General features: G+C 39.5%; 1 protein-coding gene across 1 annotated transcript in view; it reads right to left on the minus strand.

Annotated features, from left to right (window-relative positions):
- Nucleotides 1–11125: 11125 nt before the first annotated feature.
- Nucleotides 11126–26911, minus strand: part of snx29 (sorting nexin 29) — a 172821-nt gene continuing 157035 nt past the window's right edge. The window contains exons 20-21 of the mRNA XM_079260506.1: nucleotides 20169–20308; nucleotides 11126–11643 (exon numbers count right to left, since the gene is read on the minus strand). Coding sequence (XP_079116632.1) covers nucleotides 11517–11643; nucleotides 20169–20308 — 267 coding nt within the window. The 3' untranslated portion in view covers nucleotides 11126–11516. The remainder of the gene's footprint in view (nucleotides 11644–20168; nucleotides 20309–26911) is intronic.

Raw genomic sequence — 26911 nt, forward strand, 5'->3', positions numbered from 1 at the left:
CTAATGCAAGACACGTAGAATTATGAAGGCAGAGACGAATGAAACTGATTTGTTTACACATGAAAAGGGATCAGAAATGGACCCTTAGTCTCATTTTAAAATCTTGTTGCTGCTGAGATGTTGGAAGAGAAACCTGTGTAACGTAGGGAAAACGGGCTTAGAATTTTCCAAAATGATGACTTTCGGACGTTTAATATCTATTATTTACTGCATATTAATTACCTTTTAGCTCTGTAGGAGTTGTCAGTCAAGCCCGTCGTCAGACATCATCAGATTCTGCACTTTTGTGATGAAACCATACACAAACCCAGGGAGTATCCATCACTTTCTACCACAATGGAAAAACTCAGTAATTATAACTGGAAGACACATTGAAATGTCCTTCACTGTCTGATTGCATCTGAAATAAAGTCTGTTTAAATTATTCAGTTTAGCTACAGCTTTCCCCGATCCGAAACACACCGCCGTGATTGGCATGTCTGCCGTTAGCTCAGTGGAGCCACATCTCACACCTCGCTCACCTTGCACTTCCCTCCCTGCTGCAGCTGAAACAACACAGTGAAACGTTCTGATCACGCTTCTGGGCTGATCAAAAGGGTGCCACAGGCTATTGTGAAAGCTTGTGATATCCTGGAGAGGCTGGCAGAGCACATCTCAAGAATTCGCTGCATTGTGAAGAGGAGGCAAGCTTCAGCTAAAGGAAGCAAAGTAAAAAAAAAAATAAAAAAAAATGGTAGGACAAGAACAAAGACTTGTGAGATCCAAGAGATGTAGGTTTTCCACGCAGGATGTGAATCTGTCGCTTTAGGTACATACTTACCTATGGATTTATCTAAAAAAAAATAACACACTGTTTGCTCCCGTGTTCTTATCAGGCCCCAACATGATTAGAATGAGATTATCTCTTATCTAATTAACCTGATGTGAACTTCCTATATGTCGCCTTCATGCTCAAGAAGTTTATAAACAGCTCAGGGATAAAGCGCACGGATTATTTCCCATGTTCCCACAACTGATTGCATATTAATTAGCATAATCCATTCCATCTTATATTTCCTTCAGATAAGAAACCATAGAAATGTATCCAATGTGCCGAGCCTGAGGTGATCTATTGTCTCCACCTCCCTCCTCTGCACCCTGTAAACACACGTCTGTGAACTTTGTTTTACGCAACAGACAGGAGTTTGTGCTCAATACCAAATTCATTTTAAAATATGAATGCGTAAAAAGGAAAGAGCAAAAGGGACAGAGAGCAACCTGAAACAATCAATTTTCCAACCCAGTATTTTCAGATTCAGCAACAGAAGGCAGGTGGGGGAGGAGGGGGGGTGCTGAGAGGAAAATCCTCGGAGGGGCTGGTTCTCTGTGTCACTCCTGCCTCGTTGCTGAATAGGTAATAAACAGAAGCAGCCAGTGAAAGGCTGAGTAAATACAATGTGCCAAGCAGGCTGAGTCTCAGAGGCAACTAGATGTGGAGGGAGGACGAGGTGGTGACTGGGGGAGAGTGTGAGAAGCAGAGTGAGAAACATGCATGGAGGCAGAGTGGGAAGGATGAAGGTAGTCCATGGGAGTGAGAGGCTTCTGGAAAGCAGGATAAAAGAAGCAACCTGCTGGGGGTGATAAAAAAAAAAAGAAAAATGGAGGAAAGGGCAACAAAGAAAACCCTAAATTGCGACAAAGAAAAGGTGTGAGAATGGATGACATGGACAAAAGGGAGGGAAGAATATTTTAAAAAACAAGGAACAAAGTAGATGAAAAAATGTTGAAGATGAGCATTCGGCCGTCTGCAGGGAACCTTCAACTCAACTTCTGCCAGCTGGAAGGAAAAAAGAAGCAAGTAAAAACCACAAATAATGGGACACAAGGCTGCTTTTTTTTCAGTAAACTATCCAAACCTGAAATACAAAGAAAGCAAAGTGTCGGGAGGAGTTAAAGTCTGCTGGAAACGGAGATAAAACAAACAAACATATTCAAAATACTTCTTAATCAACAACAGATGCATGTGCAAGTATTGACTCAAAATGTCTAAAGTTGTGCATGGTCATGAGCGTGCATGTAAAAATGATCTCCAAAAGGCATCAGGATAAAAGTCAGACATTCTCTTCTAACCTCGACCTCGAAGCACCAACAAGCTGCTCGGTGGCTTTCCCAGACAGGAAGTGCAGCAGTGTGTCTTATTGTGACTTTGCTATTTGTGTCGTCTTTTCTTTACAGCAGCTGTGAGGCTTTTCTCTGAAGCACTTTAAATTGTTTCGTACATGAAATGTGCAATACAAATGAACTTGCCTTGCTTTAAGTTTCCATTAATCATAACAAAGAAGTGGTTTTTAGAAGGAGCAGATGGTGCAAGGATGTTTTACTAGAGAAGTGCTCATATTGACAAGATAATATGTTTATCAAAATAGTTTTTTTTTTTCTCAAAAGGCAAAAAAAAAAAATCCCTTTGGTAAACGAGTGGTCCAGCTATTTTCTACACGTGTAAAAAAGTGACCCTCATGGAGGAGTGTGAAAGCACAGATGCTTTTACTACAGGATCAAAAGCAAAAGCTTTGTGCTTATCCTCAACGCTCAAGTGATCTAAACATTATAAAGAGAGCTCAAAGAAGCAGACTGACCAAGAACCTCGCAGAACCACAATTTTTGGGATTACTTGCTTCAACCAATATTTAATCCTTTTTGTGATTTTCTGTTAAATGATAGGTGGAAATCAAAACCCTCTTTAAAAACCATGTTTTATCCTATGCCAGAGGTGTCAAACTGTGGTCTTTGAGGGCCACTCCTCTGCACCTTTTACATGTTTGCCTGCTTTAACACACTTGACTCATATTTAACAGGTCATTGCTGCAGAAATGACTGCAAGATGTTGCAGACATTTGATTTGAATCAGGTGTGTTGTAGCAGGAAACGTCTAAAGCCTGGAGAACAGTGCCCCTACTGGACCTGATTTTGACATCCCTGCTTTATGTCTTTAGGAAAGCAGCTCATCTCATGTTAACTCAGCTATTCACACATAAAGGACGCTTCCGCAGTAAATCAGGCCAGAAGATTTATTCTAGCTTTGATACAATATGACTTGCTTTGCAACCCTAAAGCACAAGAGAAGGCAGTGGCAATGAAGTTTTATAAAGTTTTATCATGGAAAATGACACAAATACCAGACTCGATCATATCAGTGAAGCTCCCTTTAAAGCTTGCATTAAAATGTTCCTGTAATTGCAAAGCAATCGTTTCTGTTATGGCAAAACTTTGTGCAATCCAAACACATTTCTATCAGCAAACTGGGGAACTGAAAACTTTCCTCCAGGAGCAAAACGTCTGAGCGAAGTGGCAAAGGCTAAAGCTATTTTAATTACTGACACAAGCAGTTCAGATGAATGCAGCAGCTTAGCAAAGCTGACTCCAGTCTCTGAGGAGCATCTGCTGTTGTTGCCCTTCTTGCAAGCAAGCATATGAAAGCCCAAGCTAATCTCAGTTGCTGTTTGGAAGCTCCTTAGTGAAGGGCCTGCTGTCTATGGAGTGTGTAAGATGTCAGCCTGTTCTTTATCGTTACAGCAACCATGCATCCAGATGCCAAGCTGGCATTATGTGTTGGAGTGATAGGAGTATTGCTTATAGAGTGACCTTGTTTAAACCAGCGCATCTCCTTGATGCGCTTCACACAGAGGTAAGAGCTTGGTAATTACAGCCAGCCATGCAAAGTGATCCAAGAAGGGTTTCTGTATTTTCACAGAGAGGCAGGAGAGTGGATGGAGTTGAGGAGGCAAAATATTGGCACATTTATTATCTGACTGGGAGCTGCTTTCTGAAGCACAGCCTTGTGATATGATGTTTTTTGTTTTACACACAGATCTCTTTGAATATCTGAAATGAAAAAGGGTTAAAAATGTAAATGCAAATTAAACGTTAACATACAAAACTAAAAAATGTTGTTCTTCATTTGATGCAGAAGCTGCAGAAATTCCACAAATTCCACAGCGATGCATCAGCAACAACAATCCTAGCAAACCAGAGCTCGTTTTAGTATATAATAATTTAAACTGATGTTTTTCAGAAGGGAGGTCCGGATGTGATGCAGGACTGTGAGATTCTTAGCAGATTTTCGGTTCGCTCTGTCCAGCTTCTACAACCCACCGTCAGCATCAGGCTGCCAGGACAAAGGAAACCAAGGGACTGATGGAGCTGAAACACAGCCCAACAACTGGGAACAAAGCACTTCATCTGTTTTAAGGCTTCGTCTTTTATCTCTCTTGACTTACCCTCCTTCTCCCCTGCTGATGTCTCTGGTGGGCTGCATCAAACCTTCAGCAGCTGAGACTGCATGTAAGATGGCTAACAACCCACCAGCTGATTCGTCGGCTTTGAGTCCTGTACACTGGTACACTTTAGCATGTTGTTAATTAACAACCATCTTTATTTGCATTACACTTCTATGTGATAACAAACTTCCCACTGCTGTGAAAAAGTCACTGCTAACTCAGCTGCACACTGGCTTGGCTCTTACTCTGCACATGGATGTTATGTCTCTTCATCTATTTCTTCTTTTCTGGTCTTCTTAAACCATATCAGGTTAGAATCATAAAAATTTGATCTATATGATATGATAGTGTCACAGCTCTAAATATTCTTACAGAATGTAGGTAGACGTAGGCAGACTTCCTTTTTCAAGTCTTCCTCCACTTGAAACAACTGGGTTTATTAACCTACAACCATCATATTTACCACTATTCCTGTCTGTCTGTCTTGTCCATACGTCTTCAGATCATCCTGTCTCGTCCACTGTTGGTTTCAGTTCTGTTAGTGTTTATTTGTTAGTGTTAATTAGTGTATATTTCTGTTAAAGTCAACTGCCTGAGCCAGTTTTTTAGTTTGTAAAGACAAATACTTCAATATAATATGGCAATAAAGTTGTTCTCTGTAGATCAGGGGGTGTCCAGCTCCAGTCCTTGGGAGCCACAATCCTGCAGGTTTTCCGTGTATCCCTGCTCCACCTCACCTGACTCCAATGAATCAGTCATTGTACAGAACTTCATTGGCTGCTGGTGTGTTTGAACACAGCGATTCATCAAAAACCTGCTGGACAGCGGACCTCAAGGACCAACTTTGGACACCCCTGCTGTAGATGAAGGGCTGTTATGGGCCAAAGAAAACAACAAGCAAAAAAAAACCTGCAACCCTGATTATTTAAGCCCTCTTTTAAGTAGCACTTAAAGTATTCAAAATATTATTTTTTACCTCATATGCCTGCATATATAAAATCAAAATAACTATTAAAAAAAAATAAGAAAAAAAAACTGCTACTTTTTTTTTTCTTTTGGTAGAAAAAGGTTTAACTCATTCCAACCATAACTAGAAAGGAAATCCATAACTTAACGCTGCTTCTTAGTTCTGTTCCAGGGAAAGCAACGTGGTATTATAACGTTGTGTATCAGCACTTTGTGCTTTTGTTTTGCATGCAGGCTGTTGTGTGTGTGTGTGTGTGTGTGTGTGTGTGTGTGTGTGTGTGTGTGTGTGTGTGTGTGTGTGTGTGTGTGTGTGTGTGCAATCAGTGCCAAAAGTATCCATCCACATCTTTTAATAGGCTTGTTACCAGTTTTATGGTCAACGGACAGCAAGCATTCATGCGCCCTTGTTCCTTTTTACCGCCGACTCTCTGCCACCCAAGCCCATCAAAACCGAGAACCGCCATTCTAAAACTAAGTGGTTTGTATCAAAGCTGTTGTTACTTACTGAAGCCATGGGAAACAATTATTCAACCAGCCAAACAGATGCTCCTATATAAACCTCACTAAAACACACAGAATCTGTTCATGCAGCTCATCCAGAACAGAACATAATGTGCTACCTGCACACATACGCACAGCCTATATTACAATGATATCATCCTCACCGACTTGGTGTGCACATACACGTGAATGAATGCAGAAATGTGCTCTGACAAGCGTTAGCACACAAAGCTTACTGCTGGAGCGGAATCGTGTAACAGCCTTTTGCCGTCATCCATTAAATGCAAGCAACAAGGTTTACAATGACAACACTGACACCGAGGCGTTGGTACTCAGTGTGCTCTACACTGCAACACTTCATTGTTCACACCCTTCTTGCTGTGACACAGATATTGCAGATAAGGCCTAGATGCCGACTAAAGCAAGGACGGAAAAGCACATGAGCAGGCAGGGAAGAACATTTTTAAAACAGAACCTGACTGGACGCTCGTCTCATTTCCTTTACTGGTCTGGTTAGCAGCCTCGGGGTACAATAAGAATCATTTCATCTAGCACCTGGAAGGAGATGGAGACATTTAAAGGGATGCTGATTCATGTAATCGTATCGTAAAACACTCCAAGCTGCACATCCGGGGATATCATTTTCTAAGTCGTCTCTACTTTTCTTTTTAATCTTGTATTGTTTAAAATGGCTTATTTCCATGGAGGTGTAAATAACCATCTCCATCTCCAGAGCCTCCTTGATGAGAACATTAACTCATTGTAACAGTCTGGACCACATCTTCTGAGAGCTTATATAAGAACTTGTGGGGGAAAAAAACAAGAAAAATGGAGGAAATATCTTGATTAACTTGGTAACAATTCATTCATTCAATCATTTTCCTAACCGCTAAGTCCGATTAAGGGTCGTGGGGACACTAAAACCTGTCCCAGCAGTCTTTGGACAAAAGGCAGGGTACACCCTGGACAGCTCGCCAGTCCATCGCAGGGCTCGGTAACTTGGTAACCAATGTTGCAAATTCCGAAGTAACAAATAGCACATCCCTACACCAGTGTTTCCTGTAGACAAATGTGACAGATTTAAGGTAAAAAAAACAAACTGGAAAAGCTTGAATTAGGCCTATATCTCCTGCACCACAGAACTGCATCTATTTCAGTCATTTCTGATGGCACAATGTCATGTCTTTACCTCTTCTGCTGGTTCACTCAGCTTTACTGGCTTATTGACCACTGGCTCATTCTGCATTTCCCAGGATTCTCCTGCTCTTGTCCTCATGGAGATCACCTGTGTTCCCCTTATTATCCTTATGTGTTTGCCTGTATTTAATGCCTGTATGGTCAGCTCCTCTGTGTTGTCTTATCATTTCCTTATCAGGCCTTCACCCTATATCTGTGTATGTAGTGCTACATAATACTTTAAATCTTCTTATACATCGTTTCTGCGTTTGTGTCCACAATCTCCAAGCTCAGACTGAAATGCAAAGTATTTAATAAGAAGCACATTTTAGCACTGATTGCAAAATGTATTTTCTGGACACATCGTGTGCTAGTGAGTTCATCCAAGTGGATTGCAAACAAAAAACTGTGGCCAAATGAACAGAGCAAAGATGTGGAAAGTGAACATCATGACACAGAAACATGTTTGCAGATGCAGAATCTCAGTGAGCAGCAAATGGAAACTTAAGGGAATATTCACACCAGGATAGTCTTCCTGATGTGGTTCACCTGAGTGGAAAATGCAGTGAAATGTCACACCAGTTTGGTTTTGTTTGCTTTCACAATGCACTTTACTCACTTTACTTACTTTCTCAAATGGTGGTATGCGTACCCCTGTGCGTACTTCAAGACATTCTGGGGGTTGCGTGCAATTTTTTAAAAACATATAGTTTTTTATGTTTTCTTTAAAACATCCTTAAATAAAATAATATTTATATCATATTATATTTTAATATATTTCAATAATTGTAAGTGTACATTCATAAACTGAATTTACATTTAGTTTTTACACCATTTCATTCCTCCCAAAATCCCACACCCGTTACGAGCCAAATCATTTCTGTCAGTCACTGTCGCCTTGACAACGCCAACAATGGAGTCCTGCTTGAAGCGTAGTAGAGATGTGTAAAACAACTGCCATTGTTTTCCACGGTTAAAGTTTAATAAAGCAAACACAAATGCCAAAGTGCTGTATTTCATGTTTTTTTCTTAACCAGACATACTTTACAGTAGTTGTCTGAAAAAATATTTTACAGGGGGTACTGTGGGCAAAAAGGTTGAGAACTGCTGCTGTAGTGGACCAAAGTGCTGGACAACTTCATGCAGTTACAACACCTGCTCATTTGGGACGGTATTGCCTGAAATGATCCCTGACCAAGAAGGTAAGAAGCAGGAGGAAGAAGAAAACCCATCCCTTTGGTTGGCCAGGTCCACAAACTGAAATCCTTCCCCTTTAGCAGGCTTATTCATCACAAGTAAACAACGGAGGAACACCAAATTTATGCAGACTTTCGGGCGGGCTTTCTGTTATTCCTCCATGAGCAGTAAAAGAGGGAAAGAGCCATCCAAAACATTACACTAGAAAACATCGTGCATTGACCAGTCCAGGCTGTACCCTGCCTCTCACTCAATGATTGCTGGGATAGGCTCCAGCTTCCACCCAACCCTCAACTGGACTAAGCTGCTAAGACCATGGAAATGTGTTACTTCTTCTCTTTACTTCACTGGATTGTCTGTTTGCCTTCACCCTCTAAAGAAATGACACCAAGTTTTATTTAAAAGTGAAGATCTCTGGTCATCTAAGCAGAGAAGCACCAGAGTGAACGTGAGCGTTCCCACTGCTCCATATGAACTGAACTGTCCATGGAAGCAGAGTAAGTGGAAAAATGTTGAGGTGTCCTTGTGAGTGACGGGTATCCAATAATAGAGGGACGAAGGCAAAACGTAGCACAACCTTAGATTTTAGTCGGCTAACACCATGCCTTACCTTTAGCCTGCTTACTTTTGTTAGCCGGTGAACTCCTGTTAGCTCCAGGCTAGCATGGTTAGCTCTTAGCTACAGGCAGCTCAGCGTTTGATACATATAAATTGTCTTCCCACTGTCCCCCCATGCTTCAATTCAGCCCTTCAGAAAGCCTTCTTCTTCTTACATACAGTCTATGGTTTGTCCAAGCACAAAGTGAAAGAAAACTTGGACTGGAAGAACTACAGCAAATAAATAGAGCATCTTTATGCAGAGAAAACTGTTAATGACTTCAGAAATAAACCATCAAAGCTATAAAGAAAGAAAACAGATTTATGAAAAGGCTACTTGTTTATTGTTATCATGACCGTGTGGCGATGTTGTCTGTCAGCTGTACAGATTATACAGTAATGTGATTTTGCAGGTTGATTCTTCTAATTCATAAAAAGCATAAAAAAATAAACACAAGGCCAAAAAAAAATAAATAAATAAAATAAAATCCCAGTTTCTATTGTTTATTGTATCAATAAAAATTATATGAATTCCCGTTTAGGTTACATGAAACGTTTTAAACAGAATGCATCTGTGCCGTTTGTAAAATTTATACGTATAAAAAAAAAAAAAGAAATCATCAAATATGTTTCAGTAAGTTTGGATACTATCCCCTCCTTGTGGACACTTTAGCTCAGCACATAGCTTCAATACATCAACATTGATATGATAGTTTTTACTGTAAAAACAAAAAAAAAACCTTTGCAGAACCGTTTGTCACGAAGGATTTTTGTGAGTTTTCCAAGAATTGTTTACAAGTAAGCCGAGGGGTCATCTGTTTCTTAAAATACCAAAAACTCATGAAAAACTCACAAGTCTTGTTTGTTTGCTTCCATCAACAAAAGTGAACAGAAACTTCTTCATTGATTCAAGTTTTCCGAAATCCTTCAAACATCATAACTCCTGGTTTGAATGTAGTCTCTGACTACTTCCCGGTAACCCATACTTAATGCATGGCTTTCTGCTTTGCACACACTTGGTGCTCAGCAGCCCTTTCCATGCAATCTAACAAGCAGCTTCTCTTCAAGTGTTTAGTTGGTTTTTAGAACATTCATTTGCAACTTGATGTTGCATTAAATCATGCTAAGACACATAAACTAAACAATCATTTAAACACTGAATTCTGTATTTCAGCCAGTCTACCTTAACGCATCTATAGTAATGGCACTGATTTAAAGTGACTTTTCGTTTCTCTTCTGTTAGAAGATATTGTTTTATATGGAAGATAATTGGATATGTGAAAAGTTGAAGGAGACTACTCCAAAAATTTGTGGATATATTTACGTATTTCGTCATTAACTTGCATTCGTATAATGTATTTTCTTTCCTTTTTTTAAAAGAGGGATTAAACGATTGCAAATTATGGCTTTACTTTAACTCAGTTAGGCCACATTTCCTTCCACAAACATGTTTTTCTGAATACAAACAGAATTTGATAAATTGTACTGAATGTTCTGGTGAATTATTTTCTGTCATCCCTGTCTGCACTAACATAGCAACTTTGAAAACAAACAGCCAATCAATGTTTTTCATTCATTCCTTTTTGGGGTTTTTTGGAGATGCTATAGAGATAGCATTATTTAAAGGGATTGAAAACCGAGTGTTTCTTTGACTGCTGCAAGAATTCAGCGTCACAATGTCCGTGAACCCATAGCTTAACAGGCACACTTGCTGTTAAAACAAGGAAGGATGTATAGAAGATTTTTTCCCATCATACAGAGCTAATTGTCTAAATCATGATAATATAATGCATTTTTGTCACTATTCCTGCCGCTGCCAGAGAGAGGCCTAATTTTTGACACGCAGTATAAAATTCTGGTCAGTTCTGATCTCATGGTGTTTAGGTTTTTCATTAAAAACCCCATGTGATGATATTTTTCTTGTGCTTTTGCCATTTTAACATGGACTGAAACTGTTTTTACTCTGAAGGACAGATCGACTGAAGTTTGGCTGTGTTGTTCATTCCGGATGCACAGATCGGCTGCCTGTTGTTGTATTTTAACGTGGGAGCTACTAAAAGGTTCTTCCCATCTTTCCAAGTCTTGGGAAAGTTTAAAATAAAAACATTATCTGTGGAGTTTTGACCCAATCGTGTAACTAAGTGTAATATAAAAAGGCTGTTGACAGTTACCGTCTCTGCAGGGACATTAAGATAGGTTGCAGCTCCTGCACGGCATGTAAAAAAGCCACAACAATAGCATAACGAAAAGGAATGCCCACCACGTTGTGATCCATTGATTGTGAACAATTGTCGTCTAAAATGTGATGGCACCAGAATGCTGACACAATAGCTGGAAAAACAACGTTCATTGCCAAAAGAAGACTTTAATTTATCCCCTTGTCACCTCTCTGCACCCCTCCCTCCCTCCCTACCCAGAGCAGGACAGCAGCTACAAAACACTATAGGCACTGTGACCAAGATACACTTTCACTACAAAACTGAGCAGGGTAAGAAAACAAGAAAAGCACGTCCCCATTATCTCACTGTGTTGGAGATAAGGCAGAGAGGATGAGGCTTGTCCATGTGCAGGTCGCAGTCTTTTGGTCTCTTAGTGAGGTAAGAGGTGCTGTATGTTTGGGAGTCATTAATCCCTTATTCAACCATCCAACACACAGAGACGATGCATGTTGATGATCTCGTATGCATCCATCTTCATCTTTTATCTGATGCTTCTTCAGCCACGATGCTTTTCAGGTCCATCAGAAAGCCTTAATGTCCTCACATCCTGTGAGCTGGCATGTTGCAGTCCATCAACATTTGTCAGTCCTCATAGATCAAGAGCTCAAAGATCCCCACTCTGAGGTTCAGGTCTGGCTTCCTGGGTGCGACTGCGCCCCAGTCTGGGGAAGCGTGATGACGTTCTGGATCGCGGCGTCTTGGCTACACCGTCGTTGGTCTGGGGAGTGTCTCTGTATGAAGGACAACAGCAGGGAGGAGAGGTAAGAAGACATACAGCGGAAACAACTACATCACAAAGTTTATTTTTTTAAACAGAAAACTGATGCTGCTGCTGATGGAAGCAACATTTCCCTTCTGCTTTGCAAAATCAGACATCAGTCTGTTTAAACATACTGGCTAATAAGCAGAATCAAGTCCTTTTGGAATGATACAGCTATCTCTGAGCCTGTGGCAAACTATAGCTCAAAACATAAACAATATGTCTGCAAAGGCCAACTTTTAGAGTTTGTACACATGTAGTTCAGGTAAGGTCTCCAAACCTGAGGTTTTAAAAGTTAAGATTAAATGTCAGGCAACAATCAACAGTGACATGCAGTTATGGTCAAACCCGGCCAGGGTGTGGCTGAGAGAGAATCACCGAAGCTTCTTCAGTATGATCATGACTCACACGCCTTTGCTTAAAATAATTAAGCTACAGATAAATCTGACAGTTTATAATGGTAGATTTGAGTCTTTAAATTCAATCCTTTGCAACAACAATAGAAGTGAAAGGAGCTGAATAACTATGAGGCTGGACCTGTGTTGTAGATCCGCAATGGAATCCATAATTGATCAAAATTTGATGGAATATATGGCGAATCCCAATCATATATCATTGTCCAGGATGTTGGAATACAGCACAGGTATTTCATTAAAGGCAGAGTATGTAAGATTTCAAGGCGATTCTTTCCACCACCAGGTGGCAAACACCAGGTCGTGAGCAAAACCACAAAACTGCTACCTCCACAAATGACCACAGGTTGGCAGTAATGAGCAAAACTCACCCCTCACCCTTGCCAGCTCCAATGAGGGCAGGAATCGCTTGTGAGCTGTAGCTCAGAGCCGCTCTACAATAAATGGGCTTATACTCCCCCTACTGGTGGAAAAAAACTAGTTTTTTTTACTGGTCAGAAAACATTCAAAAAGGGTCTTTGTCGTTAATTAAACTCTTAATTTAATAACGCATCATATATGAACAGACTGGAACCTACATGTTTAAAAAACTATCTAATTATGATTGTAGTTATCTTTTTAGTTAATTAAAAAAATATTGAAAATCTTACATACTCTACCTTTAAAGAGCCTACATATTACAGATATCATGCATAGGATTAGATCAGTTAAAAAAGAAAAAAATATGTATTAAGTGCTTTATTGCACATTTTTCCCCATTATACTGCAAAGAGAAAGCAACATTAACAAGCCTAATCACTGGATCTTTTTAACACATCCCAAAATTACACGGTGGTTAGCATCTGTCCTTGCGGGGCCTGACAGTAAGGCTACTGCTATATGTAGAAAGTACCATCCTTTAAGGGAATGCAGCTCATTTGTTCTGCCTAGTTAGAGAGGTTACGCTAAGACAGAGATCTCAGGCTAGAGATTTATGTGATTAGTTATATGAATTTATTTCCATCAGCTGCAACAACATAATGTTATCATTTCCTTCCCATCACTGCCACAGAAAAGCGTCCTTTGTGAGAGACGGATTCATATTAAGCTCGACGCTGGTCCCATGATGATGTTTAAGTTTCCCATTACAGTCTCGGAAAGTCATTTTGTCCACTTGATGACATCATTGCCCTGGTAACCATGACGACTGCCTTCTAAACATGTGACCTGCTGATCCCCGACACTGATACTATAGAGAATGAGAGAGAGAGGCACTTGTCGAAGGAAGGAAATGAAAGACAGGGAGGCTGAATACCTGGAATGAAATGCTTTTTCTTGCCATCTGCTGTCCGATTCGCCCCCGAAAGATTTCATCCTAATTACTCTGACCTGTAACCTCCCACTTGTGACGAAGCAGCCACTCCAAATGCGGTTTCATCTTCAAGTGCTTTTTGGATAAATAGTATTTTTTTTGGTAAATATGACAAAAAGGACGAGGAGGCAGGAGGCATCTCCTTTTTGATGGTCTCTATAATGACGCACCCCAGCTGCTTGAGTTGTAATTAAGATTAGCTGGGACATCTGGGCTGTCCTGCGTAAGGGGGTTAGATTCCCACTCAAAAATAAATGGGGTTTTGGCAGAAGGTGTAACTGTGAGCCGTGTCCTTGAAAGTGAGGCAACAAGGGCTGAAAAAGCATTAGAGTGAATGTAGAGATGATCTGTCAGCTTGAATTAAACAAAATCAGGAAGATTATTCATGAGAAACAGTTTATAATGAAATATAGTGTAGGGAAGTGACAGCACCCTAACGTGTTAATATGTTGAATATTTCTTTTTTTTCTCTCTGGCTCACAGTCATCGGTGGCTCAAGTGCCACTTATTCCTATATCTATGCTGCACCAAGCAGGTTCAATCGCAAACACTTTTACACTGTTTGGATTTGCAAAGCTCGGCCGAACAGATGCAACGGGGAGTTATATCAGCAAAAATCTTACTAAATTGAGGGCAGCCTGCAGAGCTGAAAGTGCAAGCCACCTCGTTTATTCATATCAAACTGGGTAAATGTGGCAAATTAATTGGGCTTATAGATTCTGTTATGGCTCTCAGCGTGTTTGCAGCAACCCGCACCCCCAATTTGGACATGATATTGATTTGTGCAGGATAATCACTTTTCCCAGGCACTGTTGGAATATTAATAATTTCAAGGCTGAGGAACCAAATTAGAGTAAACAGCGACACAAGCACTAACATGTATCAAAATAATTGCTTAACAACAAAAGTCGGATTATTAAGCCGCTCTCTTGACACATTCTTCATGTACCTGCAGTAAAATCAGTGTTACGTGTTGACATGGATGAGCTGTTGCAGGCCATCTCCATAAGCATTTATATCCCTGTCTTGAGGTCAAGCATACTCAAATGGCTCTTGACATTGACACAGAATTTGACAAAAGTTTTTTTTTTTTTTTTTTTTTTTTTTTTTTTGTTTTTTAGGTCAAGAAGGTGAGAGTCCAGGCTGTGTGTGTGTCCTCTCTGTTCCAAGTAAACCATATAAGTGGTGAGGTCAAGCTGCATACTGAGTGGTGGCACATGGAGGAAGAGGTTTGACTGCATCACTGTTCCAGAGCAGTGAAGATAAATGTAGCATGAGAGTCCAAACATAGTAAGTATGGGAATAAACAATGATAACAAGCACAATGGAACATCAAACCTGCTCTATGTCCTGATTTTTAAGCATGATTAAAAAATTATTAAAAGGGGCTCTATTATGCTATTTCTAGTTTTCTGAGCATTCTACAGTGTTATCGTGTTGAATAATCATCAGACAAATGAAACAATTGGTTTTAGAGAGTGTTTTCTACTTCGAAACTTTAGAGACGTCCCAGGGGAGGGACTCAGTGATTGGTCATCTTCTTTAGGTTGTGCATGTTCAAAAGAAGAAAGCCATACCCACCTTCACTGCTCAGTAACTACCATAGACTGTATATAAAGAGATGGACGGAGCCTCCTTGACGTCACCCATAGGTTTCTGAAGAGCTGAATTGAAGCTCAGTGGGCGGTTCCTACCGTTGCCATGTTGGCAGCGTCATGTGCGTCGTCTCGCCCGGAAAATACAAATATGAGCAAAGAGGTGGAGCTGAGAGGGGGGCTGTGAACGTCATGGTGGATGATTGACATCGAGCGAACTCCGAGCTTGCTTTAGCTAAGAGCTAACCGAGCTAACCCCGAGATAACAGGTAGCGGAAGGTAAGCGGGCTAAAGCTAAGTCACATTGTTAACAGGCTAAAAACCACGGTTGTTCTGCGTTCTTCTTTTTTTTTTTTCTTCTTCTTTTTTTTCTTTCTACGTTCTCCTGACTTAAAGCCGGAGATTGGTACCTGTCAATCAAAAGGACATGCCCCAAAATATGCCGAACTTCGAGATTAAATTACTTTTAAACAGGCGAGTTAGACAAAAATTCACTCCCCCCACAGTTGTCATGAAGGTAAACCTGACCTATAAACCTGAAATGGATTTTTGAACCAGGCTGTAAACATGTTTATTTCTGCCGTGAAGTTGGCCTTTTTAACATGGGAGTCTATGGGGATTTGCTCTGTTTTGCAGCCCCTAGTGGATGAAGGGGGAACTGCAGTTTTATGCACTTCCGCACAGGCTTCACTTTTAATCGCCGGAGGTTACCGCTTGGTAACTACTCCCAACATATAACCAATCAGACGCAGCCAGGCAGGACATAGGGTGGAGCTTTCTCTGTTCGCAAGTTTCTGGCAGAGGCTGATATGAGAGGATCAATACAGAATGAATGAAGGGGTTTGTGAAAAATGCTTGATTATTTCTTCCCCTTCTGGATTTTCATATTAAAATAAATTAGACTGAAATGTGCATAATAGATCGACTCTAATAATTACACCCACATGTCTTACGTTTCTTTAGTATGAAACTTTCGCTACACAACAATGGTGCTAAGATTTACTTCCCGTTTGTGTCTGCTGTCTTTGTGGGCCGTTAAATTTTTCCACTTGAAGCTTAATTGCTCATCCTGTAAAAAATCAGCCTTCTCCAGTAGCATGGTTGATGCCAGTGTTTCTCTCAGTCATTTTCCAAGTGAAATTAGAGCAGTAGGAGCCGTTTCAAGTGATGTTTTTCTTTAAAAATTTCATCAGTGTGTGACACTCATTACAACACAGCCTAAACAATGGTTTATTACCAGTGCTTTTGTCCTTGAATTACTTCATTTCATCTTATTATTTACAAGAAATGGTACAGTGGTAATGCATTTTTGGCTTTGTTGCAAGACTATTCACTGAAAATAACATTACTTCTTTTGTTCCCTCCTACTTCATATTGCCGTTGGGCGCCAAGAGATTTCCCTTTATATTCTCGCTTTATCTCTCTCTCTCCTCTGTCTCACTCTTGGATCTTAGCTTTCGTTCCCATAATCACCAAAGTACCCCTCATCCTTTGCTCTCTTGAGACGCCTTAATTCTTTCAATGTATTAGGAGAACTGTCATCTTGTTGAAGTCTCTCCTAATCTAGGCCAGTAATAACATCTGGTAGCATCATGGTAGTCCAGACAACAATTTGCTGCCATCAAAAATCGGAGACACTGGACATATATTGCTTTGAGAGACTGAATTCATTCTTCCAGTAAGAACTGAGAGCTCCCAGAGAGCAGCTACACTGACAGGAAACTCTCAGATATTTTTCCCTGACATTACGGTCAGATATTCAAATGCATTCGTTTTCCTTTTTAATAAATTCTCTTCTTTCTCTCTGATGACATTTAACCACATCCAACTAGATGTGGCCAACTGTGCAGCCAGTAGGTTAAAAGTATGTAATAATTTCATGTTTAACTAATGGACATCATTGTTGTTGTCAAGGACCAGGGTTGAGAGCGTTGAGGCAATATTCCTGCCTTGTGTTTGAATATTATAAGTTGATCTAGGTTGACTCAGTGTCAAGTGCAGCTCCGGTGAGTCACAATGGTGAATACTCTGGAGTATGGCATGTTCTTTCTATCAGCTAGCACTACTGAATTTCATCACAGCCTGACACGACACAATGTTTTGTCCTGTGTGTGTCTCAGTTTTGATGACCCAGTAGATCTGGTCTGCATGGTCTCTGGTCTGTCAACTTTACACCACAAATGGTCAGCTTGTTGTGTTCACATAACAAGGAAACACAAGCTTCAAAATCCCCAAAATAATGCAATTTAATCTGACCAATCAATGACAAGGAGTACGGAGTAATGTAAAAGGTTTCAGCTTTCTGGGGTTTATACATACATACCCTGTGTGGTACCCATTTTATAATAATGGAGAATTTCCTCTCAGTATGAACAGATCCTTTGCATTTACCATAACTGCTGGTGCTGGCGCTTCATAAGAAATAAAAAAAAACTTTGAAAATTAATTTTCTTTTCGATTAGTTAGTTCCAAGCAAAGCTCCATCCTTTTCAACATGAGCAGCCACTGAAACTGAAAAACATCAGCGTGGGTGACTAAGGCTTTAAATTTCTTCCCACATGACTTCACCTAAATCTCAGACTTTTTTTTTGTGTGGAACCTCCTCTTCAATCATATGACCCTAAACTATAACTGAAACCTATCTAAGGTTTAATAGTGCTGTGTTTGACAGCAAATGCGAGTTGAGAATTTCAAGGTTTAACTTATTTAAAAGTCTATTACAGAAAAGGAGGTTTGCTGTGAGTGGAACTAAGGGTGAGGTAAGAATTACCTCACTCTGTTTTGGATGCAAATATGACACTTTTCACTGCATGGCATTTATCTGACAGCTTAAAAATGACCTATTTTATATGAAATTCAATCCAAGTAAAAAATCTGAAATCTTCTACTACTAAAGACAAGAGGTCATGCTGCACTTCTCACAACTCGATTTCACCCATCTTGGCTTTGTGGTGAGAAATGCTCATCTTCTTACACATCTCACACATAAACGACTGATTATGGCTTGTAACTCCACATGTAGCATTAATATAAAAAAAAGGCTACTTGAAACTTCAAACAGCAGTGAACACACCAGCAGATTTATAAGGGAAACCTTTCTACAACCAGGTTCGACCCTTTTTTTATCCCCCATTCAGAGCTGTCTTAATTCTCTGTGCTATAGGTTCAACGAGGTGTTGGAAACATCCTCAGAGATTTTGCTCCATGCTGACATCATAGCATCACACACTGACTGGTCACGTTGGAGATTATTTGAGAAGATAGTGCACTGTGTTATAAAGGGATCGACGTGGTCAGCAGCAATACTCAGGTATGCTGTGGTGGTCAAATGATATTCATTTGGTGCTAAAGGGCCCAAAATGTGCCAAGAACATTTCCTCCATACCATTACGCCACCATGAGTCTGAACCAGTGATACAAGGCAGAATCAATCCATTTTTTATGTTGTTTCAATCAAATTCTGAGCCGCACCATCAGAATGCTGCAGTGGAAATGAAGACCCATCGGACATTTTATCGTCCAATTTTGGTGAATGTGTGTGAAAAGCGCCTCAGTTTCTTGGTCCTAACTGATAAGAGTGACACCTTGTGTGGTCTTCTGCTGCTGTAGCCCGTCTAATTCAAGGCTCAACATGACCATTTTCCTCTAACTGCTGACATAATCCAGACATTTTCATCCAGACAACTGCAGCTGACTGGATGCTTTTTTTTTTTCTTTGGTTGCGAGTGAAAATCCCAGTCCATCAGCAGGTTCTGAAATACTCAGATTAACAAGCATGCTATGTTTAAAGCAACTAAAATCCCCTTTCTTCCTTATTTTGCTCCTCAGTTTGAACCTCAGAAAGTCATCTTGACCATGTTTATGTTTCTAAATGCAGAGTTGCTGCCGTGTGATTGGCTGATTGAACATGTGTACCTAATAAAGCGGCTTGTGAGTGACAATAAGAGAGCAGAAAACAACTACTTAACTTCTTTTCTGTCTGTTCTTTAGAGATTGTAAACACGTACCGATGTGCATTAGTGTCACTATGGTTACCATGTAACACATACTCATTTTGACATTCCAGTTGTACGTGATTTTTTTTTAAACAGGTATGATTGAGGTGTTTTATTTTTACCATAAACCATAACCAAATGCACCAAATCAGAGCGTCTGGATGAAATGAATCATCGTAGGAATCAAATAATCTGAGATAAATGTACAAAATCAGCACAAAGACACAAACTGCTCTTGCAATGACTTTGCTTTTTTTTATATAGCAATAAAATGATTTGAAAAATGTTACGATCTCAAAATGTGGGTGGGAGCCTGACCCGCTGGTGACTGTCAACAAACAGAGAGCTGAAATTTATATCAAATATGTGCTTGCATTTGGCCAGATGACTCAGACGTCTCCAGAGAGGAAATGACATTCCAGTCGGACAGCGTGACAGATCACGTACGCCGACTGATCGCAGTAAGTGGAAACAGATGTGAATAGTGACGGGAAATGACTGGAACATCTCATTTTCAGATGTAGCCTGGTCAGTAGGTGGGTAGCTGAGGCGTCCTACATTTTCACACTTGCGAGTCAGAGTGTGTGGAAATCTGTGTGTCTGGATGAGAGAATTTCTTTGCTGCATGTGTGATTTTGAGTGCAAAAGGCAGAAGTTTGTTTACAAGGGATTTGGCATTTTCAGTGACATTAATCCTCCTGTTTGTATCTCGTAACGACGTCAGCCTCAGCAGTGGCAACAGCTATGTGAAAATGTTATCGATTAAGCTGGTGCAGATGAACACAAACTGATGCAAAACCTAAGAGGCAGTGTTTGTAGGTTTCCATGCAGGTGAATTCTCTGCATTTTAAAAACGGGCATAAATCGTGCATGCACTTCTATTTTAGTTTGCAGTAGAGATGCAAGAAAGCAGGACAAATTAATTATTTTTGCTAAGAATAAGCAACGTTACGCATGCATTTACCTTTGGAAATGTCACTGCACCAATCTGGTTCGGATGCTGCCACAAAAACGGCTTAAATCTTTCACAAGTTCGGAAACGGGCATGTTTTCCTGTCTCTATTTCACCTGTGCACACGGCGATACATGCACACATGAAAGCTGTCAGTCTGTGTCAAACATGTCAGTGCACGTCCACTTACAGACAGAAAGGCAAAAGAGACAGCAGGGTCTCTTTGGTAGGGCTGGCTGTGAACTCTGGCAGCGTCTGGATCAGTTTGTTCATCACCATGCGAAGGTAGCCCTGCAGCTGCTTCCTCCTTTCCTCCACAAACTTGGCATCCTGCAGGCAGAGAGAGACAAACAGAAGAGGAGACAGAAGGAAGAAATGGTTAGTGGTGCATGCCGAAGTCAGAACTGCAATATACAGAATTAAAATGGCAAATCTGCTGGTTATAATAAAGACAACTGCAGATTTTAGAACAGATGTGAAACAGTTAAAGAGATAAAAATCGAGATATTGCCCTCAGTTGTAGTGACACGACAGCATGGAACTGGCATCAATTAGTTAAACAAACCTGCCTAAACTGTCTGGTCATATACTGCACCATACAATCTCAGATGGATAAAACTGTGATGTAACTAAAACTGAAACTGTGCAGATGCCTTGCAAGATTTAAGAAGCTCTGTGTCCTCATGGTCAATATTTATTGACAGCTATGATAATAATTAGATGAATGGAGAAATATAATTAATTAAAAATTATAGTGAAAAATAATAATTGACAGATCACAAAGAGTATTTAAGTTTCAAATAAACTAAAAACATGAACTAAATAAACTGAAATATAAATGTAAGATCTCAAGCCTGACTTGGGTCTACACATCTTTAGATCTAAATAGACTGATAGAGAGAGTATAAACATATTGTATGCAAATCTATGAAAGAAAAAAAAAACATAAAAAGAAAAACTAGCTCATTTTTTCAGTTTTTTTTTAAACTGAAACAAAATATTAATATCTGCAAATGCATGTGGAAATGATCAGAAGTACATTCACAGACAAGCTTCATTTTGTTTCACAAAACTAATCCAACACTCCTCAAACTAGTTGCAAGTTTTCAAACATGTTAAATGTTTTAAACACCCATCCTGACTGTTACATGAAGTATGGAGTGGCTTCTTTTGTCATTTTGATGCGCTTTTTTTGCTTGAAACTTTGCACTAAAACTGGTCAGAGAAAACAAAATTAATAAAAATAGTCTTTATACATATGTTTATATGTGTATGAATGTATGTATATAATACAAAGCTGTTGGTGAAATGTACAGTTCTCCCTAGTGTATTAAATTGTGTCTCTCTCTTTATATTTTTTTATTTTAACCAGGCTTGACTGTCCCTAAAAGCAAAGTACAAATGCTCTAAATTGTGTTTGAGGTACAAGTGTTCAAAAGCCCCATTTTACTGAGGGGAGAAAGGAGACTTGTGTGTGTTTGGAAGCATTTCTAACGTGTCTCGTCTATCCCTCGGGAGCAATTTACAAAATCTAACATAAAAAGCTTGAGACTTACAGATTTATTTTCATTGCACAATAAAAATTTGTTAAATAAAAAAAAAAAAAAAAGGAAAAAAAAAAACATGAAACTATTTTTTGAGGTTCTTAAGGCTGTAAGTGGCTAAAAGAGTGCATGTCCCTCTGCGTCCCTGAGGAGTCAGGTGTACCAGTTTTAAATTCTACACTCTTCGCTTTTCAGGATTCCCATTCGTTTGTTGGGGAATACTTTTTGAGTGACAGTTTGTTTCTGATTTTAACAAAGCATATTCATCAGACCCACTTCCACTGAGTCTGGAGGCAGAGGCTCAGAGCCACATGGCCCATGTTAGCATGGCTAATCTGCATTCACCAAGCCTCAGAACAAAGCCTGGCAATGCCATGATTTCTGCTGCCTGGGATTGGAACAAACAGTCGTCATGGGACGCCAACATTTTGCTTTTGTTGTAAAATCCCCAGACTCAGGTGAATTTGATTGCTTTGCCATAAAACACAAATTTGTTTTTCTGTACAAGAGTAGTTTTGTTTGTAGTGGGATCCTGAAGCTTAATCAAGGCTAAATAAAAAGCATTTTTCTTGAGAAATTAAAGCTGCGGGTCATAACCACCAATTTGAAAATCTATTCAGAATGAAAGCACTGACAACAAAAAGCCACACAAGAATAAAATATAAAAAGTACCACAAAATTACAGATGGATGATTCATTTTTAATGTGAGGCCCATTGAGATGGTTTTTTTCTTCACTTTTATATTTTTAAGTTTTCTTACTCAAGTTGTTACATTTACAGTTAAACTACAGCAAGTTAAAACAAAAATGCCAAATATGCCCCTAACATAAAAACTAGCTTAAAGCATAACATAGTGACTTTAGCAGTCGGCTCCTAACAGATTTATACCTTTAGAGCCACACTACAGAATTTTGGCACATTTTTTGCTTTTTGGCGCCCCCTAACAACAACTCATTCAGCATCTGTCTTGTATCCTGTTTCTTTTCTGAGCTCCTTCCAGCCAGTAAAAGTCAGCCCAAGGTTGACTCTTATCGCTTACTCCATCCATTTCTCTCTTTTCCTTGCTTTTTCTGATTATGCCATCATCAAAATAAGCAGGGTGTCAATACGCAGTTGCTGAGGCTGACAGTGCCAGACAGCAACAGGTCATCTGATGCACCGGGTCGGAACATGGAGATGTGATGTGTTGGTTTTAAGTCTTGTGATGCTGCACCACAATGGGCTCATCAGGGAAATGGTCAGATTTATAAGGTTAAGACGAAAAATACAGCATCACAGGCAGAATACTGTCTATGTCTGGGTGATGATGGGCAAAAATACCCACTTTGCTCCAACTAAATGTTTTCCAGGATTGTTTTAGTAGGTGTAATTATAATTGGACATGTTCATACAAAGTTCACCCACTTCACTATATGTTTCTGTAGATATTTCCGAAAAGCATGAAACTTTTCTAAAAAAGATTGTAATACTTTGTTGTGGACAACAGATTACTGATGACCAAGTCTGGTCTTAAATATTGCAAACTGTGCCTTAAACCAGCATGTGAGGCCAAACTGCAGATGACAGAACTGTAATGATAAAACTGTCATCCAAGTATTGTTTAATCACTTTGGTGTGTGTCTGAGTTCATTTCATGATGTGCACTAGTGCGAGCTATAAGCTAATTACCAAATCTTTTATATCATTATTCAATTCTTAAAGGGTCATTTGGTGCCATTTGCTTTTAGATATTTGCATTGTCACTCAAAAACTGTAAGACAGACTTTAAAAGACATTTCACATACGAGAGAGGTGGCACTGAGTCGAAGTTACTAACAAAAAAACCACTGAGTTTCAGAAAACGGAGTTGTTAAGATGCGGTTGATAAGACAATAACTGAGTTTCCATTACATTTTATTGCAAAAAAATGCGATATTTGTAAATTTCAACAAACAACAATTGTGATTTGTGGGTGTTTCCATTGAACAGTGTTTAGCGCATTAGCCTCAATTGCGGCTTATGCAAGGTAGCCATGTAGCGTTATTTTGAGGTTTTCTACTTGCTGTGGAGAATTTTGCTACGGCTTTTCAAAACCTTTCTCCCTCATTTTCTTTTCTAAAACTCTGAAAATCCCTGTTGTTTGTTCCATACCGTGCCATCTTTACTGGAAATGAACTGGTCACAATCCCCCACGTCACATCCGGGGACACATAAATGTAAAAAAGTGTTTTCATTTCACTTTTGAGACATATTTCTATCTTAAAACGTCTGAAAAATCTCCTTATGAGAGCATAAAAACTATATATTTGAGAAAGTAGGTGTTTCCAATAGCAGGTTTTTTTTTTTGTTTTGTTTTTTTTCGGATATTTAGTTTTTGCGCATTTCTAGGTCTAATGGAAACGCAGCTACCATCTGTACTGGATATGTAATATTTTGACTAAAGAATGTGATTAAGACCTGAGAGAATTGTGTCAACTTGTGAAAAAAAAGGTCATTTGTCTCTTTTAAAAGAACAGCAACCTGCAGTGATGCTACTGTGTTCCAGTAAAGAGCTGGTTTTCTATCTAAACATATTGAATTATTGGTCACATGAATGCATATTCCATTTACAGAATAACATTAACTCTTTGTACTTATGACAACTTTCACATTTTGCCCGGTTGAACCTCCAAACACTTTGCAGATGACATGCAGCACAATGTTCCGAGCAAACTAGGGTGAATTAAAGAAAATGGGATGAAAGGTTCACCGTAGCTTCGTGTGGAGCTGGAGTATGCAAGTTGAAGAGAGTCAGAGAGGATAACTGCACCTCTGCATGTAGGGGGAAATAGACAGGGTAGGAGTGGGTAAATCTGATGTGTCAGATTAGGCTGTGCATGTCAGCGTGGGTTTCATGCTATGTCAACACAATAAGGGACACCATGACTGCTTTCACGGATGTCAGTGCAGCAATAAAACTAATGGACATCATGACACATCCATCCTCTTGTGGAGGCAGAGAGGAGGACTGAGGAGGCCAGGTGTTGTCAGACAGCAAACTACAAAGGTGGATTTTGTCCTTCGACATCAGTTTGTTTACATCTAGCTATCCCTATGCTGCACTTCCTTCACTCCCCCCCCCCCCCCCCCCCCCCCCCCATCCACATCTAATCTTTTGACACTGCTACACTCATTTCACATTCAGCCTTAATACATTGATTTTATCTTACAAATACATGTAAACATTAAGGTAAGTAAAGTTTAAATCAGCAGCCTCCTGTTTGCTTTGCAAATCTCACGTGGAGGAAAGCACAGGGAGCAGATTAGCAAGCAGCTGCTACATGTTTAGTCAAACTTCAAATTCTACTGTATGTGACGCTCGGATTATCTGTGTCTTCTGCGGACCACCTTGTAGGAACGGCTCTTGTTTATCGTACGAGTGTGGATGGTGCTGTCATCTGTCTGCTGCAGCCGGCTCAGTCTAACCCGGAGAGCAGAGCACTGAGGATCGTGTTTTTTTTAATTTCCCCTGTGAACTCACTACCAACCAAACCTTTTCCGCTTACTGAGAGGCTGCTAAGGATGGAAGTTAGTTCTGCTGTCTCTTGGTTTGATGACTACCTGTATGTAGGAGGGGGTGAGCTTCCTGTTTGACATGATGGCAGTGACAGAGCAGTAACACAAGGGATTGTCTGGTCTCCCTCCCTGTTTACACTGCAAGCATCAGGTTTCTAATAAAACAGAGTTTTCCCACCTGCAGACACACACTTGGTGTGCTAGAAAGAAGCAGGAGGTCAAATGCGGACCTGGTGGGAAGCTTTGTGAGATGATGCAGCAGGAATCATGTCGATGGCAAAACTTTTGCTTTTGTTTCTTACAGAAAAAACTCTAAATTAGTCTCTTTTTTTTTTATTTTGCATGGAATGAAATGATTGTAAATCAAGAATTCACACTGAATTGAATAAATCTCAAGAGCTGTAACTCAAGGTACTGTGTAATGACTGATTTTACAGCTGTCTCGTAGATACACCATATTTATTAAATATGGATGGATAGTCCTCAAGGATCCATTAAGTCAAGTGTGAGGTTCCCCAAGGATCAAGTTAAGGGCCAATTCATTGTAACCTGTTTATACTTCCACCTGGGGGTGCGATCAGGAGGCACAGCGTTACTTTTCACCACTATGCTAATGACACACAGATCTACATCACCATGTCTCCCGATAATGAAGCGACTGTAGACTACGTTTAGATGGCATGGTAGAGAAGTTCTAAAAGCTCAACCAGGACAAAAGTGGTTAAAGTGGTTAAAAGTGGTTTTAATTATGAATCCTGGAGATAAAATAAAGATCATTTTACAAAAATTACATTTTTATGATTTCTCAGCCTGTGAGAAACCTGGGTGCTTCTTTTTCCTAGTCTGAGCTTAGTTTTATTACATATCTCTGAAAAACATCACAAAAACAGGATTTTAATAGCCATATGAAGTTCACCACAGCTAGTCCATTTCTCTTGTCAGCACAGAGGTGCTGATGCACGCTTTTATCTCTACCAGAATAGATCTTTCTAATGCCCTGCTCTCTGGTCTTCCCAAAAAGACAGTTTCTAGTCTACAATTACTCCACAACTTAGAGTACACACTCCGATGAGGACCAGAGGGCAGGAACAGGCTTTACACTGGTTGCTGGAATGGTTCCCTGTGTGCTTCAGGGTTGATTTGGGGGGGGGGGGGGTTGTAAAAGGCAGAGAGGGGTAAGGATAATGTAAGTGTTTTTTAAATTGTAATGTAATGGATCATGTTCTATTCTTTATTCTTGCTTTTACATGTAAAGCTATTTCTGTTGCTTTTTGCAGGAGACAGACAGACAGACAGACAGACAGACAGACAGACAGACAGACAGACAGACAGACAGACATACAGACATACAGACATACAGACATACAGACATACAGACATACAGACATACATACATACATACATACATACATACATACATACATACATACATACATACATACGTCTATATATATATATATATATATATATATATATATATATATATATATATATATATATATATATATATATATATATATATATAAAAAGGATGGGAAAATCAAATCGAAGAATCGAAATTTTTTGTTTCACAATTTTAAAATCGATTTTTTTTTTTTTGTTGTTAAAAAAAATCGATTTTTCAATTATTCCACCATAAAAGTTTTGTCATTTTTATTGTTTTTATTGATCTTTTTACTTTTCTTCGTGTAGCAGCAGAATGATAGCCTGGCTACTGGGGTTTTTTTCCAAACTGAAATAAAAAAAAAAATTACGAGCAAAAAGAAGTTTTATAAATTTATTTTTGTTTTTAATCTACAAAAATCTGCAATATCAAAGAATTTTGAGAATCGCAATTTAAATCGAATCAGCACC

This window comes from Telmatherina bonti (genome assembly GCF_933228915.1).
Source record: "Telmatherina bonti genome assembly, chromosome: 21".
Taxonomy (NCBI): Eukaryota; Metazoa; Chordata; class Actinopteri; order Atheriniformes; family Telmatherinidae; genus Telmatherina; species Telmatherina bonti.